This window comes from Lepidochelys kempii, chromosome 4, assembly GCF_965140285.1.
Source record: "Lepidochelys kempii isolate rLepKem1 chromosome 4, rLepKem1.hap1, whole genome shotgun sequence".
NCBI lineage: Eukaryota > Metazoa > Chordata > Testudines > Cheloniidae > Lepidochelys > Lepidochelys kempii.
Window position 1 is genome coordinate 16,142,546 of NC_136383.1, and position 18,302 is coordinate 16,160,847.

Consider the following 18,302-nt stretch of genomic DNA (forward strand, 5'->3'; position numbering starts at 1 on the left):
TTTTTAAACTAATTTTGAGAGCTTAGTATGGATCGAGGTGACCTTTGTTACCCTGACAAAGATTCACTAAAGCACCAGTCAATACTGACAAGAGAAAGTGTAATGCCAACAGACCCCGGTCGTTGTCAGACGGGATCAAATCTGGCACCTCTGGAGCTTAGTGCATGAGCCTCTACCACATGAACTAAAAGCCAACTTCTCTACAGTCTTAGCCAGCAGCCAGACTCATTTTCTCTCTCTCTTTAAGTGGTCTTGGTGCCACTAGATGGGACAGAACACCACACCCAGAAGGTGTGTGGCTTACAAAAGCACCTGTGTTCTAAGGCAGAAAACACCGGTATTCCTCTATCAAACACTAAAGCAGTTGGTTGTGATTATGTGTGTGTACAAAGAAAGGAACTGCCTTATTGAACAATTTAATATGGGCTCGATCCAAAACTCAGTGAAGTCAATGGGAGCCCTTCAATTGATTTCAGTGGACTTTGGATCAGACCTTGAAACGTTTGGGACTGAGCCTGTACTGTGCTGAGCATCATGGCTTCACCCAGCCAAGCAAGTATGCACATGTTGAACTTTAAGCATACTAGCAGTCCCATTGACTTCCGTAGGGTTATGACTGGAAACCAATAGGGGGTATTCTACTACAACAGTATGCTTATGTATAAGGTAGTAATGGAGAGGACATATCTAGTGGGGTCTCACAGTGGGGTTCTGTCTGGGGTCCAGTACTATTCAACTGTCAGATGCCCAAATACAAAATGCAGAATAACTGGCTGGGCACTAGTACTATCTTCACTCTGCTTTCAGGAAGTGCTTGATGAGAGAGGACAGTTTATGTGAAGGAAGGAATAAAGCCTTGCAATGTCTCAGCTCTCCTCCCTCTTTTTATGTTGAGCAAATAGAGTGTGATTAAAGTTCAGCATGTGCTTAAGTGTCTGCCTAGAGCTGTCCAGCATGCTTAGCACTTTGCAGGAACCAGCCCTTATAAGAAGACACCTCAACTCCTAATTATGTCACACACAAAAATCAGTAATAGAATGAAAAGCATTTTACATCAGTGTGGAGAGGGAAATCTTTATTACCTCTGCCTTTTAAGTGCTAATATTCATGACAGTAGACATGCTAAAACCGCCTACATAGAATAGGGCCTTAGAATTTTATAGCATTTGTAAAAATAATAATAATAATAATAATTCCAGTATCAATTTTAAAGCAGGACACACGAAAGTGGTTCAGCTTTTGTTGGCTGAATGCCTGCTTTCTTGGGCAATCGTTTAAAACACAAACAAGCCAAGATTCACTGAAGCTGGTGCAGGGAAATGAAATTTAAGTCCCCACACACACACTCACACACCCGCCACTCTGCCCCACAATCTGTTTGTAAATGTCAGAGTTCCATTTTCACTTCACACTCGCCCTACATTGTACAATTTATCAGCGTAGTCAGCAAAGAAAACCACCGTTTCTGAAGGAAAGTGTTTTAGAGTAGTGCATGTTAGAGCTCTTCTTCATTTCTGTCTTTGCCTCCACGCGCACAGGGAGTAGCAATTCTACCCCATCTCTAGATTTAGGGCCAAAACCCCTGTGACATACAGCTGCACCCCATGCTGACACACCGTGGCTCCGTCCCCCTCTCACGGCAACATCACTTAGAGATTTAAGACTCTGCTGCAGCCTCCAAGATATCAGATGTGGTCCTTTACTTCAAGCAAGAGTGGTGCCAGCTTTTAGAACCAGGGATTCCACGTTCCACCCCCAATGAGGTGCGCCGTTACTCTGATGCTTGGATGAGCTCTCCTGGTTTGCATAACCCACACCCTGGGTAGGTCAGGGAGAGATCATATCCCAGCCAGCCAAGTGTATATCTGGGACAGCCTGCCCACACTGCAGGCTGCAGCTGAGGGTGCCATGGTCCTTGCCTCCTCCTCACCCCTTTAAGGTGTCAGGTACCAGCAGGGGGTCAAATGGTATGCATAGTTGCAGCCCCATTGAAGTAGATAGAGCTATCATATTTTACACCAGCTGAGGATCTGACCTCAAAGGAGCAGTCCCCAAATACCTCCCACCTCCCTTGTACAACTTCATAAGGGTCTGTGACCATCTTGTCCTTCGGATTTCTCTCTGACCGACGTAACCTGCTCTGGTGCTTGTCATTTAAATCCTCTTATTTGCACTGCAGCCCACTAGAATGAGAGAAAAGGAGCATTTCTACACCACCTCTTCTCCCGGGAATTTACAGCGCTAAGCCGCAACTTAAGACCACCAGCAAACAATCTTCTCAAGCGCCTCGTACTCCGCCTACAAAAGGCACCGTTAAGAAAGCACAGGAAGGGAAAGGGTCCAACTTTCAATGCAAAACACTCTTCACAGTATATAAAGAGAACAATCGTTCAGCAGCACACACCAAACCTCCTTTTGCTGCAGACACAGCAGAGGTGCAGTAACTCACGCACGCTTAAGGGATGCCTGCACTCCAGGGAACACGGCTGCAGTGCTGTAGCATTGTAGTATCACTTGCTCCTGGAAAAACCCCTTCCATTCCTATCGCTGTCGTAAACCCACCCCGAGAGCTGTTGGCTAGTGGCATCTATACTGGGGCTTCGGTCGACTTAAGTACATCTCTGAGGAGCATGAATTTTTCACAGCCCTAGATTGACCTAGATTTTAAATGTAGACGAGGCCTCAGCCTTAAGGAGGCTTCCAATAGGGATAGGAACAACCCCTTGGAACCAATATTAAATTTGGAACAGTGGGATAATTTTTAGAAGGAGTCATCAGTAGAGAGATGGGCCTAAGTCATAGAGTTTAAATCTGAATCCAGATCTGAACTTTTTCCAGCTTCAGGAGTATTTGGATGGGGGTTTCTAGCCCATTATAGCAATAGGTTGTGAATCATAGGTACTCCTAGCCCAGAGGTGGGCAAACTATGGCCTGCGGGCCACATCCAGCCTGCAGGACCCTCCTGCCCGGCCCCTGAGCTCCTGGCCCAGGAGGCTCGCCCCCAGCCCCTCCCCTGCTGTTCGCCCTCCCCCGCAGTCTCAGCTCACTGTGCCGCCGGTGACATGCTCTGGGCGGGGAGGTGTGGGGGGGGTGCGAGCTCCTGGGGCACCGCAGCCGCAGAGCCTGGCCTGACCCGGTGCTCTGTGCTGCGTGGCCAGCTCCAGCCGGGCGGCACGGCTGCCTGTCCTGGTGCTCTGGGTGGCGCGACTGTAGCCCCGCCAGCCACCGGTGCTCCAGACAGCGCGGTAAGGGGGCAGGGAGCGAGGGGCGGAAGGGAGAGTTGGATGGGGCAGGAGTCCTGGGGGGGCCGTCGGGGGGAAGAAGCTGGGGGGGGCGGATAGGGGGCGGGAGCTGGGCCACGCCTGGCTGTTTGAGGAGGCACAGCCTCCCCTAAGCAGCCCTCCATACAATTTCCGAAACCCGATGCAGCCCTCAGGCCAAAAAGTTTGCCTGCTCTTGCCACCACTATCGTAGCCATGCACCTCGCAGCCTGCAATATGTTTATCTTTAAAACACCCCTGTGACGAAGTAGTAGTTAGTATCCCTTATTTACAGATAGGGAACCGAGTCAGAGAGGCTAAGTGGCTTGCCCCAGGTCACACAGGAAGCCCGTGGTGAAGCAGGGAACTGAATCCAAGTCTCACAAGTCCCAGGCTAGTGTCCTAACCACTGGTGTTGGACTGAAACTGCAATTCCTGTGCAGGAAGTATTGGCTCTGAGGGGTATGGGGGGGAGGGGAGTGGGAACGGTGTTTTAGGCCCATCTTAAAATGATCACAAATAAATCAGTCCATTTAATAAACTAAATTATGCCTTTAACAAAAAAATCAGCTTTTTCCATCATGAGCCCAAGGGCGTCCTGTCAATTCCAAAGCAAGCGGGAAATGCCACTGCTCAGTTGTCAGAAAGCTTTAGTTTGAAGAACCTCATCTTGCTCCCACGGAAGTCAATGGGAATTTTGCCACTCACTTATGTGGGAACAGGGTCACGCGCCTCTTGCATATTTTGCTATGCAAGTGGCAGGATATATATACACAAACACACACACCAGGATTAATAACCCTTCCATTAGATCTCAAATGATTGAGACAACATTAATTAAAGGGCTTCTGAGTGGTGTAATGTTATCCTTAGTTTTAATTAGGCAGATTTCCTCAGAGGCCTTTAGCTTCAGGTTATGGAAGAAAGATAGTGTCAATAAGCTATAACTGTTGTTACATGACTGACTTATTAAAAGCAAGAACAGCCTGCTTGTTATTTGCAGCAAAGATTCTGCACACCAAACCAGTACAGCCAACCCCAAATGTTAAAGTCAGACCCTGGACCCCCCAAAATCACCAGATTAGCTTAGAAATCTTGAGGTTTTTAAAAAACAACAGCTTTGGGTTATTTGCCTTCTGAACTATTTGGGTTTATATTTTCACGTTCTTCCCTGCAACCAGAAGAAGAGAAGCTGGCTTTTTGGTGTTCTTAGATTCTCAGATAATCACAGGACTGTAGAAGCTGGGGTTTTAAGAAAAAACAAACACCAAAGATCAAGACGCTTATGATAAAAAAAAATCACAAGAGGTAGCAACACCACCAAACCCTGGTTAATGGAAAGTACGTATTGCCTTAACAAACAAACAAACGTATGTAGCTATAAACCAAAGGCAAACAAACTTTGTTTGGACAATACACAAACTGTCCCTTCCACCCTTGTGCCAAAACATCATTCAGAACTGGAACCAAACCCAGCTCTCACGTTCCTTGAAGAATAAAAAAAAGATTAGAATAACGGACATAAATTACTTTTCTTGCCCCTCTAAACTTCTAGGTTCTGCCCAGGCCTCCTGCTCTTGTCAGACAATGTGTCCCAGTGGTGTTTGTAGACAGTACAGGAGCAAGAAGTTTCACCAGAAGCGTGTTCATGTAAGTTTTCCAGCCAAATTTGACAGACACAGGAAGTCACACATACCTTTGTCTGCCACTGGCCTGCCTCCCCCCCACAACCCTGCATGCTATGTCCTGCTCGATCTGGCTTGCTACACACATTGCAAACTCGCCCACTTGGCTCCAGCCAGTTCCTGATGAAACCAATCTCTCCCATCTTCCCCATGCAGGGACGCCAGAGGCAGATCACACCTACGGACAGCAGCTGCGCATTTCCAAGAGTACATTGCAAACCAGTACGTTAGCACTATCCCTGTTCCTTGTGTTCTCGCTCAGCCTGCTAGCACCAGAGTTTCTACAAAACTGGGACACAGGAGTCAGGACTCCTGGGTTCTATTCCTAACCATCAGCAACTGGCTGTGGGATCCTGAAAAAGTTATTTCACTTCCCTATGAGTTGGCTCCTCCAGCAGGCAAGGGCACATAGTGATCGAGCTTGTCACAGGGCTGGGGGAGGGAGTGAGAATTCATTTACTGCTCTTGGTTATATCTGAGCATGAAAAAGTGCTAGAAGGATTATTTATGTAATAAGGTGTTTGAAAGACATCTCAGTGGTGACCAGGCCATTTTTAAAAATGTTCTGCCCTCTAAAGTGGCTGCATGGGATCACCCCGCTCTGAGGCCCCACTGGGCTCTGAATAGGGAAGAGCTCTGGTTTTTTCCAGTATAAATTTTGTTTTTTGGGGTTTTTTTTGCAGAAAAAACTAAATTTAGACATTTTCAACCCATTCCAGAGTTCACATGCGGGAAGAGAAACTTCAGATCTCTCCATCATCAATGACAGTGCAGCTCAGGCCTGTTGCAACTTTGTCAAGGGTCCAGGTAGATAAATTTCTTTGCAAGGGTGCATATAAAGGTCAGCTCCAGTCTCATTGATCCTGTTTCCATGGGGTGTCCATTTAAATGGCTGTTTCAAAGGATCCCAGAGGGCCCCGCTAGCAATGGGGGAGGGGAGAAGGGGGGTTGAGTTCAAATAACGGTCACTCCCTAGTTCCTATCAAAGTCTTAGTGTAACGCTGACAGACCCCGGTCGTCGGCATTGACCTAGGGCCCTCTGGAGCTGAGTGCATGAGCCTCTACACAATGAGCTAAAAGCTAACTAGCTGTTAGCGAAGGCTGTAGAGCAGACTCATTAATTGCTCTCTTAGTGGTCTCAGTGCCATAAGATGGGACAGAACACCACACCCAGAAGGTGTGTGGCTTACACTACCACTTTGGGGCCCTGTCATCATGCACTGATGGGCACAAGGACTCTCCCACATACACCACAGACATGGAGAAAAGAAACCGCACCCGGAGGGAATGTGAAAACCAAACAAGGCTTCTTGGCACTTCTGCTCAGGAAGGGGGTGCAGTTGGACAGCACAGTGTATGTGGATTGGGTTTTAGAGCCTGTTGGGGAAGGCACATACTTCTAGAAAGATAGTTATGAGGGGAGAACTTAGGCCACACGGCTATAGTGAGCTCTGCAAGGGCAGACTTCTGAGCCCGCTTGGAGCTCTTTGCAGAATCAGGGCCTTAGTCATCCACAGGCCCCTGAGGAAAAATATCCCCTCGCCTCCCTCAGCAAGACATTAACTTGCAGCCTGTTAGAAGAGAGACTTGCATTTTAGCAGCAGTTCTCTGAAGTCTTTGGATATAGTTCAGGTAAAGACCAACAAGAAATTGAAGTGATCAGTCTGGGCTAAGTGTCGGCTACTCCACTATGGGCATGCTGAAGGGGAATAAGCAGGGTGAGCCTTTCTCCAGGACCTCTGTGCATCAACCAATCATTAGGCTGAAGGCCTGGAGAGCACTGGCCAGCTATGTCAGCAGCATGAGTTGCCCCAAGTGGGGAGGTGCCTGAGTGACACTTAAGCACTAGGCTGGCTATGCCTTAGAGGGATAACAAACGGTCTCTCTCGCTGTACTCCACTTCGCACCCATGCAGGAATTATGCTCAAGTCCAACTCTCAGCTGAAGAGAAGGTGCATGGAAAGGCATGAAAATAATTGTGCTCAAAAATATAAATTGGTTAAATTAGCATGAAGAAGCTTTGGCAGAGCTCCAAGGTGCTGCAACCAAAGGTCTGTTACTATCAAAGCTTGCTCACAATCATACCATAACTTTTAATTCCATTCAATTTGTCACTGACTATGGTGTTCCTACCACATACATTATGTTGGAGGGTTTCTTCTCTTTGAACTTATAGGGTAGAAAGCAGGCTCTGCAAATTGTGATTAATTTTGTTGTACGCTGCTTGAAAGCAATACAAAAAAATAAGCCCCAATAATTATTCAAGGCTGGAAAAATAGGACCCTGATTAATTGGAAAAAATGGATTCATTTTGAAGGTTGGAGCGGTTTGTTTAAATGGTGAAAAATTTCTAAGCATAAAACAGTGTGTGACACTCCAAACAAACCCCATCCCCCATTTCCTACATGCTTGACAGCGCCTTAAAGGCACATCCCATAGTAAGGTGGTGGTGTGGCCCCACAATGGCCCCGGGTGGGCAGACTGCGTCCCAGAGCTCCCTGGCTGGGTAGGGTGGAGCCCAATCTGACAACCCTTTTCAACAGGGAGTAGTATACCTTGCACTGCATCACTGGCCAGATTCCTAGTTGTGCTGCCCCCTCTTGGAAGGGTAGCCACTGGCTACCATATTCCCAATGCCAGACATGAAGGTGTTCACGGCTGTCGCATCCTATAGAATCGCAGGGCCAGATTCTGACAGTCTGGCTTGCAGCAAGTAGTCCCTTACTCCTAGAGAAGTCCCATACATTTCAAGAGGGATAGCTTGGGGAACAAGGTACAACATGGAAAGAACAAGGCTGCTGGAGTCTGGCCTACAGACTTAAGGATAGAAAAGACCTATTAGGTCATCTACTCCAGACTTCTGCCAAGGCAAGACTGTCCTCTATGGTATGCTCTTAAATCCAGATGGAAACGATTCAACCAATTGAGGGACTTCCATCATTTCCCCCTCCCCCAAGAAACTTATTCAATGATCTGTAGTCAGCCTCACTCACTAGGCTGCACTGCTGCGGTCGGACTTCCTAACAAGGGTAAGAAAAAGGGGTCATTACTTGACTATCAACACTTGGGGAAAAAAAGAAAGTGGAGAAAGATTTGGACCAACCGTAACGTAAGGAGGCCTGAAAAGCTTTTGTTCATCATGGTCTTGAACGTCAGAACGTGCATATAAAGGCCTTGCACCTGAGCCTTCTCCCAGAGACTTCAGGGTCCTGAACCTGCACCACTAAAGAGCATCATTGCTGTTCTATTTCAGTCATTCTCCCATTATTTTATTTGGTATTTTTTTGGCATTGTACATATAGAGGGTGATGTTCTGTCCTTCATTAGTCATTGTAATTAGTACCTTACTTAGGGCTAGATTCTGACTTGGACACCCGTAAGAGGGAGTAAAAACCTCCTGTGCATCCTTACTCAGGCCTCCTGGGTCCAAGCACACAGGAGTAAGCGAGGTTATTCACCCACTTCTTCCTAAAGCAGGTGGGCAGGGAGGGGTGCAGAACGGGAGGGACTTTGGCTTTACTATCCCTACTCACTAAGTGAGCACAAGGGAGATGTGATCTACTGCTAGTACGGGTCAGCAAGAGGTAGCTACTCTCCAGGAAGGAGGAGGAAGCAGGGGAGGAACAGTGACTCAGAGGTGGACAGGGAGTAGGTGGAGCTTTGGTTCCAAGTCCTTACTCACTGAACAGCACAGCTGGACCAGGGTAGAAGTTTACTGGTGGTATAGAAGGTTAATTCCCGATTAGGGAAGGGGGAACCACAAAGGGAACTGTAACCGATCCCTGGCGTACACTACAAACGTATATCAGTATAACTACATAAGCCACACCACTGACACAGATATACTGACCCAACTCCTGGTGTATACGCCCTATGTCAATCGGAAGGCTTCTCCTGTCAACATAGCTACTGCCTCTCGGGGAGCTGGAGTACCTACACCAACAGGAGAAGCTCATCATATAGATGTTACCCCAGGGGGAAAACGTAAGCAGATGCTGTCAGCATGGGGAGCAGGAAACTCAGCATCTTTCCCCTGCAAGGATCCCATTGAAATCAATTGCATACCTACAAGCGTGACACAGGACATGGCCCTAACTGATACATCCTTAGATCACTCCTGTGGAGTAAATTTTAATAGCCACATAATAGGGATGGGAAGAACTGAGGCTCAGAGACATTAAGAGTGACCCAAAGACACTCAAACTAGTGTCAGAACCAGGTTTTCTGATCTCACTGCCCCTCCTTCCCCCTCACTCCCTTTATTGCTCTGCTGTTACCACAAGACCACACTCCCTCTTACGCCCCATAAGATAGGGCTGCTTACTCCCTTGAAAGATACCATTCCAAACCATGCTTCTACCATACTTCCAGGCAGGAAGTATGATTGCTCTAAAATTTGCACCCATAGGGAGACTCTTCTTCACACTCTCACTCGGTTCCTAGGCTGCCCCTGAATCCCTTTTAAAGCACAGGGTAAAAATGCTCCCAAATCCAACAGCAATTAGAACAAGTACCAAAAGTTTTGGAACCCTCAGCTCCATGAGAAGCAGAGCGAGGAATTGACAATCCACAGTCCTTTTCTCCAGTTCCTGAGACTAACAAGCTCAAGGGACGGCTCTAAGATAAACTAACAGATGCTGCAACATGCAGCTATGATAAGTCAAAGACAAAACTAACATGACTTGAATAGCAAGTGCACAAAGTTAACCTTATAAAACACTTTATTCACTGTGCACGCACGCACATGAGTGAGAGAAAGAAAATGTATGCAGTATGAAACTTTATCAGGATGAGTGTGGGGTAGACACTTAACCCACAGCTTTGCCACTTGTAAGTAGAGGGCACTCAAACTCATGCTGGTAAAACCTCTCTGACAAACCATGTATTCTCCACTGTGTGACAGGTTACAGTATAGCTACTTCAGAAGCGATGTAGAGCGGTGTTTCTCAATGATGGTCCATTGACCAGCTCTGGTCCCCGAGATCTCTTACAGTTTAGGAAGGCAGCAAGCCAGTCCTTGGTATCAAATAGGCTGAGAAACACAGATTTAGAGAGAGTTTTACATTTTTTAAACTTTGGAACTACATTCTTTTTATTCCTTCACCTATAGATCCAGGTGCCTTATTTACTTGGTCTCCCAGCATGCAAAGCTCAGTGGAAGCCAGGAAAACCACCTAAAATAGCTTTTTTAGGCTTAAAAACAGCATTGCTTTAAAATCCATTTTCTTGGGCTCTTCCAGGGCTAAAAGCACATACTGGGACTTGTTGGAAAGCTGGAAATCTCCCATCTAAATGGTGATATGAAACACCCCTTTCTAGTCATGACATTTTAATGTCTGGAAAGGTTGTGATTGACCCAGGACTGGATCTTGCTTGCCCTTGGCCTCAAGTAGAAATAACTGTGGCAGGGGAAGACAGTGAATGTCATTTGTGGAAAGGAGGAAAAAGTTTTGATGCAAATTGACTTTTTTTAATGCCAGATGTTCAAAGGTGCTCAAGTATTTGGAGTATTGGAACATGCCTCAGGGAAGATGGATTAGTGGGCAGAGTGCAGGTGAGAAAGTCAGAGGTTTACATGTAGATACACACACACGCAAAGCCAGAGCTTGATGCTCTTGAAGCCTGCACCCAAAAGGTTCCCCATTGCCCAGTTGGGTGGGACAGAATGATCAGGGCTAATCTCAATTTTCAATTAAAGTAACTTTCTAGCCCTTTTGGAAGATGTAAATTGATCAGTAGGGCTGAAAGTTTATCACTGACCTCACCCTCCCCATGACCAGGGGTGGCCTCTGGAGTGTATAAAACCACACAGGTTCCTTCATTTTTGAAAGATACTGGATCTATTGCTGCTGGTGGTACTAGGGACACTGCGAGCTCCTTCCCAGCTGACTACCTGCAGCTAAGCCAGCTATTCTGCTAAACAGCCAATGTTTCCTCAGGCCACAAAGGTGGTCAGCATGGGAAGCAGCATGGTCAGAGGATGAAGCACTGCACTGAGACCAAAGAACTCTTGCATTCTCATCCAGCTCTGATACTAACTCCCTCTGTAGACTTGGTCAGAGTCACTTAACCTTTCTGCCTTACTTTCCTAATAGGGACAATAATGCCTACAGCTATTAGGTTTACATAATGCTCCCAAAGGTGGAGCAGATCCCAAGTGGGGCCTGGGAAGCAGAGTACACATTACACAAGCCTTTATAAAGCAAAATGGGCAGGCCCCAACATGAGTCTGGAATACAGGGAATGCAAAGGTGCCTTAAAGTCATTTTTGTCCCCTCCCATCCACCCATTCCCCAAGCATAGAAACAGACTCAGAATTAAACCTCTTCCCGCTGCTGAATTCCTGTTTAACCTTTGGCCAGGCACTTAATCTGTGCCTCAGCTCCCCATGAGGACAACAGCAATTCCCTAGTTCACAGAAGTGTTGCAAGAATAAATATCTTGAGATTTGTTTCAGAGTAGCAGCCGTGTTAGTCTGTATTCGCAAAAAGAAAAGGAGTACTTGTGGCACCTTAGAGACTAACCAGTTTATTTGAGCATGAGCTTTCGTGAGCTACATGCATCCGATGAAGTGAGCTGTAGCTCACGAAAGCTCATGCTCAAATAAACTGGCTAGTCTCTAAAGTGCCACAAGTACTCCTTTTCTTATCTTGAGATTGTGAGGCACTGAGACACGATGGTAATGGTGGGCTATAGATGTACCTAAGATGGATAGATAACATAGTTCTGCAAAGCACCTAGTGCATGCTGTTTCACTATACACGCAATAATATGTTAATCCCTAAAGCTCCATAATTGTTATGCTAGATAGACTGAGCAGGGGGGAAGTATTTTGTACATGGAAGAAAAACAGGAGAATAAATGTTTGCCAGACAGAAGAGGGCACAACTGTTTTGAGAAACTTAAAGCAAACAATGATGTGGACAGAAATGTTACAATTTTTAAATACACTATTAGGCAAAATGTCTTATTTAAAAATAAAACCAAAATGAAAACTTACATGAAATAAGAAAGCTTTTCTAAAAAGAACTCTCACCAAATGCTTCAAGATATTTGCGTGGTGTTACAATCTCCAGGCTGTAGGAAGCAGACTCCTCTCCAGGGGAGCTGGCTAATTTTAGCTCCAGCTGGGAACCCATCTGCTATGACTGTGTTTTAATGGCACTTTTTAACTGCAGAGTTTACAGGGCCTTGTAATGTCAGGGCAGCTTCTTGGGCTCTGTTAATTTCTCCCAACAGTCTATGGGTGGGAGTTTTACCTTTGATTTCAATAGGAGAAAAGTTAAGCTAGCAGTGAGCAGTTTTGAAAATTCCACATTGTTTGTCCTAGTTGTTTAGGATCAGGGATTCCCACAGTGAGCAGTCTGGATGCAGAAGGGTGCTAAGTGCAAAGGCAGGGTATGAATACCAGCTGTGAGCAGATTCTCATCTTGCCTAGGATAACTACATATCCTCAGAAACAAATCCAGAGCATCTGCAGCATCCACTGTGAAGTGAATGGGAGGGGAAAAGTGCAGTTTCCCCTCATGGAAGAGCAAACAGGACTCATTTGTAATTTGTTGTTAATATAAAAGGGATACTTTACCGGGGCTGATGGACACAGACAGGCCCTGGGCTAAGCACTGGCAGGCCCTAAACCCTGCAATGAGATCCACTTGGGCAGACCCTTATGCCTATTCAGCATCCTGTTGACTTCAGTGGAACTCCATGTGGGTGTAAACGTTCACCGAAGAGGATCCCTTTGCAGAATGAGAGCCAGAGAAGACAATTCTGACTCTATTACAGAGGATGCTGAGCATTTCTCAGGATTGGACCCACAGTAACCCCACCTATACATTCAGTGAATAAGTGTGTCTCATGTGATTACACAGTTTGTGGAAAGTACAGAGCACAATTATTTGCTGAATTAACACGTGTTAATGTAATGAGCCAAATCCTGAAGTCCTTCCTCAAAGATGCCATTGCCCAGAGGGGGAATTCTATTCCCAAGCACGGCTTCCAGTGCTGCAGCCGCCCTTAGAAGAGAAACCACCACACGGTCCCTAACAAATACAGCTCTAAGACTCTGCCTGAGGGAAGGCGGCCGGGCCTATACTACACGGCACAGTCGGTGACCTAGGGCTGGGGTGAACAGCTGAAATTCTCTCCTGTAAACATTCGTTCTAGTTCAAAAAATAAAACAGATTGGACTTGCTTATTTCACATTCCCTTGCTGCAAGCACTCAAGTGGCCGAGTCTACTAGCACGGATACTTGCAAAGAGCTGGTTTTGTGTTTGCATATCCGCTGAAGGTGAACTGCAGATTGCATATTTGAAATTTGCACTGTGGTGGTTAGTTACCTCAGTCACCCAGTCACCCGACTGAAAGTGCTATTTATGTACAGTAACACCAACACAGCTTGAATGTTGAAATCCACATATCAAATGTTTGGGGGTGCAGAGGGGGAGACTGCTAAGAAATTCATATATAATTGCAAGATTCTCAGTGTATTTTGCCTGAAGTCTGCTTGGGTGCATTCATTAAACTGAGCAAGATTAAGTTTGACAAATAAATTATTATTTGCTAAGCCCTATTTACTCCTCTGCCTGTTCCAATTTACCCTGATGGCTGTTACATAATGATTTGAAAATAATAAATGGAAGAGATCCTTTTGGAAAAAACCCTGGGACAATGTCTGTACTGGGATGGAGGACAGCTACACCTGAAGGATCACTTTAGGTTAAATATAGCACTCCTATAATAAGTAAACAGTTAAAAATCTCCCAACTAATCACATGTACATGAGACACCTACAGTTACTTCTGCCCTGTGCACTGTTCATTAAGAGCCTGATCCAAGGCCCATTGAAGTCACTGGAGAGTCCCATTGACTACAGTGGGCTTTGGACAGGGCCCTAACTTATAAGAATCCTACTTCACAGAGCAAAGCCTTACTTAGATAAAACTGCAGTTGAAAACACTGGGAGTTTGGCTGTGTAGGGAGTGCAGAAGAGGAATCTCTCTCATGTTCCAGTTCTGCTGAAATTGATGAAGCTTCATGTTCAGAACCTTATTCTTTCCATTCCATGTTCAGATTATTGTGACCTTTAGTTATTGTTATTTTTCCTTACAAGAATGAAAATGGGTTCACTTCAAAGTACTTGCCACTTCTCAGACCACAACCAGGTAAAATTGTTTGGTCTCCTTTTGTTAGGGGATACAGTTAACTAGAGAAGCCGGGGGAGGGATATTCATTTTAGAAACCAGTCACTTCTTGGGCAAGTGGGAAATAGCAATAGCGCGTGCAATCAAACTGCAACTCCTTGACAGCTAACACACTCATCAGTCAGCTGGAAAGCTACCCTACTGAGGGTTACCCCAACACAGAAAGGCAAATGCAAACACCAGTTTCCTGCCCTCCTCCCCTCACTTCAAAGGGGGGGCAATGAACATTAGCCAAGCTCATACCTGCAACATCTTTGAGACATCTCAAAAAGAAACACAATCAGAGCAAGAGGTCAAACGGCACCATTGCGCACACAAGCACCTACCTCAAACATGGGAGAGGTGCCCTTGTCCGGCAACGTGCAGCCCAGGAGCTCTGCAAGAAACTTTGCCATATACAAGCAGGGAGGAAGGGGTCTTTCTAACAGATCTTGTCAGGGTGCCAGGTAAATATCCTTTGGCAATAGGAGCTCAGCAGAGAAATTCTTCCTCACAGCAAAGCCTTTGCCATTCTTTCAAGTGTTATCCAAGCTGCCTACTTGCATCTTCCTGGTCTAGCATTTTGAAGGTGCTGTATAGATTTGCCAGGCTGCAGCCTATATGGTGTAAAAAACAAACAAACACACAAATGGAATAAATAAACAGTACCGTGCCTGGGCTTTTTGATGTTTGCTTCTAGCCTTTCCCGCTGAATGTCACTATTCCCATAGTAAAGGAAAGGGGCCCCACCAAGGGGGTGACAAGAGGGACAACGCTGCCGAAGTGCAGGCAGGCAGCTGGAAAAAGGCGCTGAGAAATAGTCTGTGTTCTCCTGTGGCAGAGGATTTATCTGGCTCAGAGTGACACATGCACACAGACAGCTAGGAGCACAGCATCCCAGCTAGGACAAATTCTTGCTCCTGCTACACCTGGGGATTTCCATCATATTTTCCCTTTTCTGTCACAGACCTTGAATAAAATCCCCATTCCCTCGCCCACCCCCCATAAAGAGCATCCCCTGGACAGTGCCTCTGGCCAAGCTGAGCTCAACGTCACCAGCTTGGGGGGCTCTGATTAGGGAAACAGATTGCCCTCAGTGCCAGTGGGCTGCATGCTACTCCAGGGAGTGTTTCTGAAAGGGTGGGGCTCGGGTGTTGCAGAGGGCACCTCTGAATTTAACAGATTTCCTGCAATAGACCAGGCAGCTTCTGATCAGCTCGGACAACCCAGGTCTGAATGTGCATAAGTACATTGAATTCAAAGAGTGTCCCACTAATGAAACGAAAGCTGCCCAGCCTTGCACAATCACCCTGACCCCACAGCAGCATCAGCAGTTATAACAATGGCTGCTTTTCCTTTAGAGAGGCTATTAGATTACAAATTATCCTACAAGCCTTCTCTTTCCAGAGAAACTTACATGCCATATAAAGTTACAGCTAACAGTTCACTTGTATCAGATTTTCCATACGTTCCCTGTTTTTGATGCACCAAATGGCTCGACCCAAGGGGGCCCGATCTTACTTCCACTGAAGTCAATGACAAAGCTTCCACCAATTTCAGCAGGTGCTGAGTAGTTATTATGCTAACAGCAAACACTCACACACCAGAATAAGAAGTTTGCAATTAACTTAGTATTTCAAAATAGTAATGCCAGATTTTTTTAATAGAGTAGGAAAGATTTCTGTTCAGTTTGTACAGCGCCTAACACAATGGGGTCCTGCTCCATGACTAGGGCTCCTAGGAACTACCACAATACAAATAAACAAAATAGTACTTTCATAAGTACTGAGGTTCCAGTTGCATGGCTAAGATTTTCAAAGCTGCCTAAAGGTATTAAAATTACTATGAATTGGGCATGCACCTCTCTCAGACTAAGATTCCCCCCAAGCTGAATATTGATTGAATTCCACTGATTGGTCAAGATAGTTCACTGCACTACTTGCCTGAAGGAAACAGTAGCATCCATTGTGCACCAGACCTCTGATAAACTCGGTTACTAGCAGACAGCTAAGGCTGTGATCTTGCAATTGGATCCAGGTGGACTCTTGCACCCATGCATTCCTCCCCCCCCCCACACACACACTGATTTCAAGGCTCTCTCTGTACACATCCAATTGTAATAACTGGACTGTAGTTATGGTTCTGTTTACTGTTGAAAATGTTTAAAGTCCTTTCCCTAATACTATACATCTTGGCACATGTCAGCAGTTACAAAATCAGTGCATTTTGGGGGTATTTAAATCCTGATAGATGCAAGTGTCAAAGATAACCCAGGTAGGATTAGAATAGACAAAAGTTGCTTTTTAAGAAATAAATCCTTAACAAAATCCAATATACTCTGGCCTCAAACTGAAAATATACCAATGCTGTGCTAAAGAGACCCAGATCGATGCAGACTGACCTAACACAATAACAATGTGAATGAATAAAATAATGTCCAGGGCACCCAGAATTTTATAAGTAACTTTGCTTCTCCCTCTTCAGAGCAAGTTGAAGGGACAGGCAAGCAGGGTTGTTAGCCTGGGCACCTTTTTCCAGGGGTGCCACTCCGATCGGTCAGCTGTTTTAACTTCACTGATTGCAATGGGTTTTTTTTGCACTCCACTGATTGGCCAGCTGTGAGATTTAGTTTTTTGGTGGGGAGGACATCAAAAACGTTTTCTGCCCTGACTGGCCAAGGTTCATTGTTATCAGTGAAGTTACATCAATTTACACCAGCTGGTCCCACACCTTTAAAAGAGTTTCACAGTATCCCAAGAAAAACTATAATTGTCCAAGAGTATTTTCTAAGCTGTCCCCATAGAAAAATCAGTTTAGACTCTCAGAGTAGTGGCTGAAATGGTGTATTCAGTGCCATTGCACAAGTTCCAGTCTTGTGGATATTCAGAAGCTCTGTATCACAGCAATTATAGCTCCCTCCTCCCTATCAATCTTCTAATTGAATCTGTATTTTCATGCAGTCTCCCAGCTTGGCTGGGTTATCTAATCTGTTTTTACTGGTGAAGACACTGTCACCACACAAAATGAAGTATTGTGCTATTGTCATGAACCTCAAATGGATTAAAAGGAGGAGGGATGAGGGAAGAGTCAAATAATCACGTTAATAAAATCACTTTATGTGTAAACAGAATTGTTTTTCTGCCCAATGCAAATTTGTTTTGCAATTAAATCAAGAATAAAGTTTCACTTTATGCCTATTCATTTTGATAACAGTGACAATGAACACTGCAGTTCTTCGAACTCCAGCAGGAAATGGCATACATTGCAAATATTGGACGTATTCGTATCAGTGTCTATGCAAACAACCGTACTATCAATAAAGCCATTTAAAATGATAAATAAAAATCTTCTCTTAATATCCCCTAACTTTATAATACTTAATATCTGTAGAGTGTTATATAACTAATTAATCCACTCAATACACCTGTGGAAGGAAAATTGGGTTTATCTTGACACACTGATGGGTTTAAATTAATAACTACTTGGGAAAGAGACCTAGGCATCATTGTGAACAGCTCAATGGAAAATTTATGCTTAAAATCCAGCAGTGAATGAAGAGGGAAAACAAAACACTGGGTGGTGTTAAGGAAGAGAATGTAACACTGAAAATGTTAGAGTGCTACTGTATAAATCAATGGTACCGTCTCCGCTCCAATGCTATGTTCAGTTCTGCTCATCTCATTTCAAAAGAGTACAGCAGAAACAGAAGGCCTGGAAAGTACAGGCATGGAAAGACTTCCACAGAAGGAGAGATTAAAGAGATAAGGAAAAGACAGGAGAGAACAAGAGGCAACATGGTAGAGAGGCATCAAATAATGAATGGTACAAAGAAGGTCGGTCAGGTGCTTCTATGTATGCTTTTTCAGAATAGAAGAACAAGGGGATGCCCTATACAACTCAAAGGCAATTCATTTAAAACTGATAAAAAGTGACCTTTTTTTTTTTTTAAACAGTGCCTAATTATACCTGTGGAAATCCCTGCTACAAAGCATCAGGGAGGCAAAGAGCTTGGCTGGGTACAAAAATTCAAGACAAGATAAATGACAGACTGTCTGCAGTTGTCTTAGATAGGATAAACATTTATAAAGGATGCAAACCCTCATGCTTCAAGACATAAGCCAAACATACTGCCTGAGGGTAGGAAGAATCTTCTGCTATGGATGGGCATGTTATT

General features: G+C 45.1%; 1 protein-coding gene across 1 annotated transcript in view; it reads right to left on the minus strand.

Annotated features, from left to right (window-relative positions):
• Positions 1-14,784, minus strand: part of RASGEF1B (RasGEF domain family member 1B) — a 337,481-nt gene extending 322,697 nt beyond the window's left edge. The window contains exon 1 of the mRNA XM_073340489.1: positions 14,476-14,784. Within this exon, the coding sequence (XP_073196590.1) occupies positions 14,476-14,544 (69 nt within the window). The 5' untranslated portion in view covers positions 14,545-14,784. The remainder of the gene's footprint in view (positions 1-14,475) is intronic.
• Between the last annotated feature and the right edge of the window lie 3,518 nt (positions 14,785-18,302).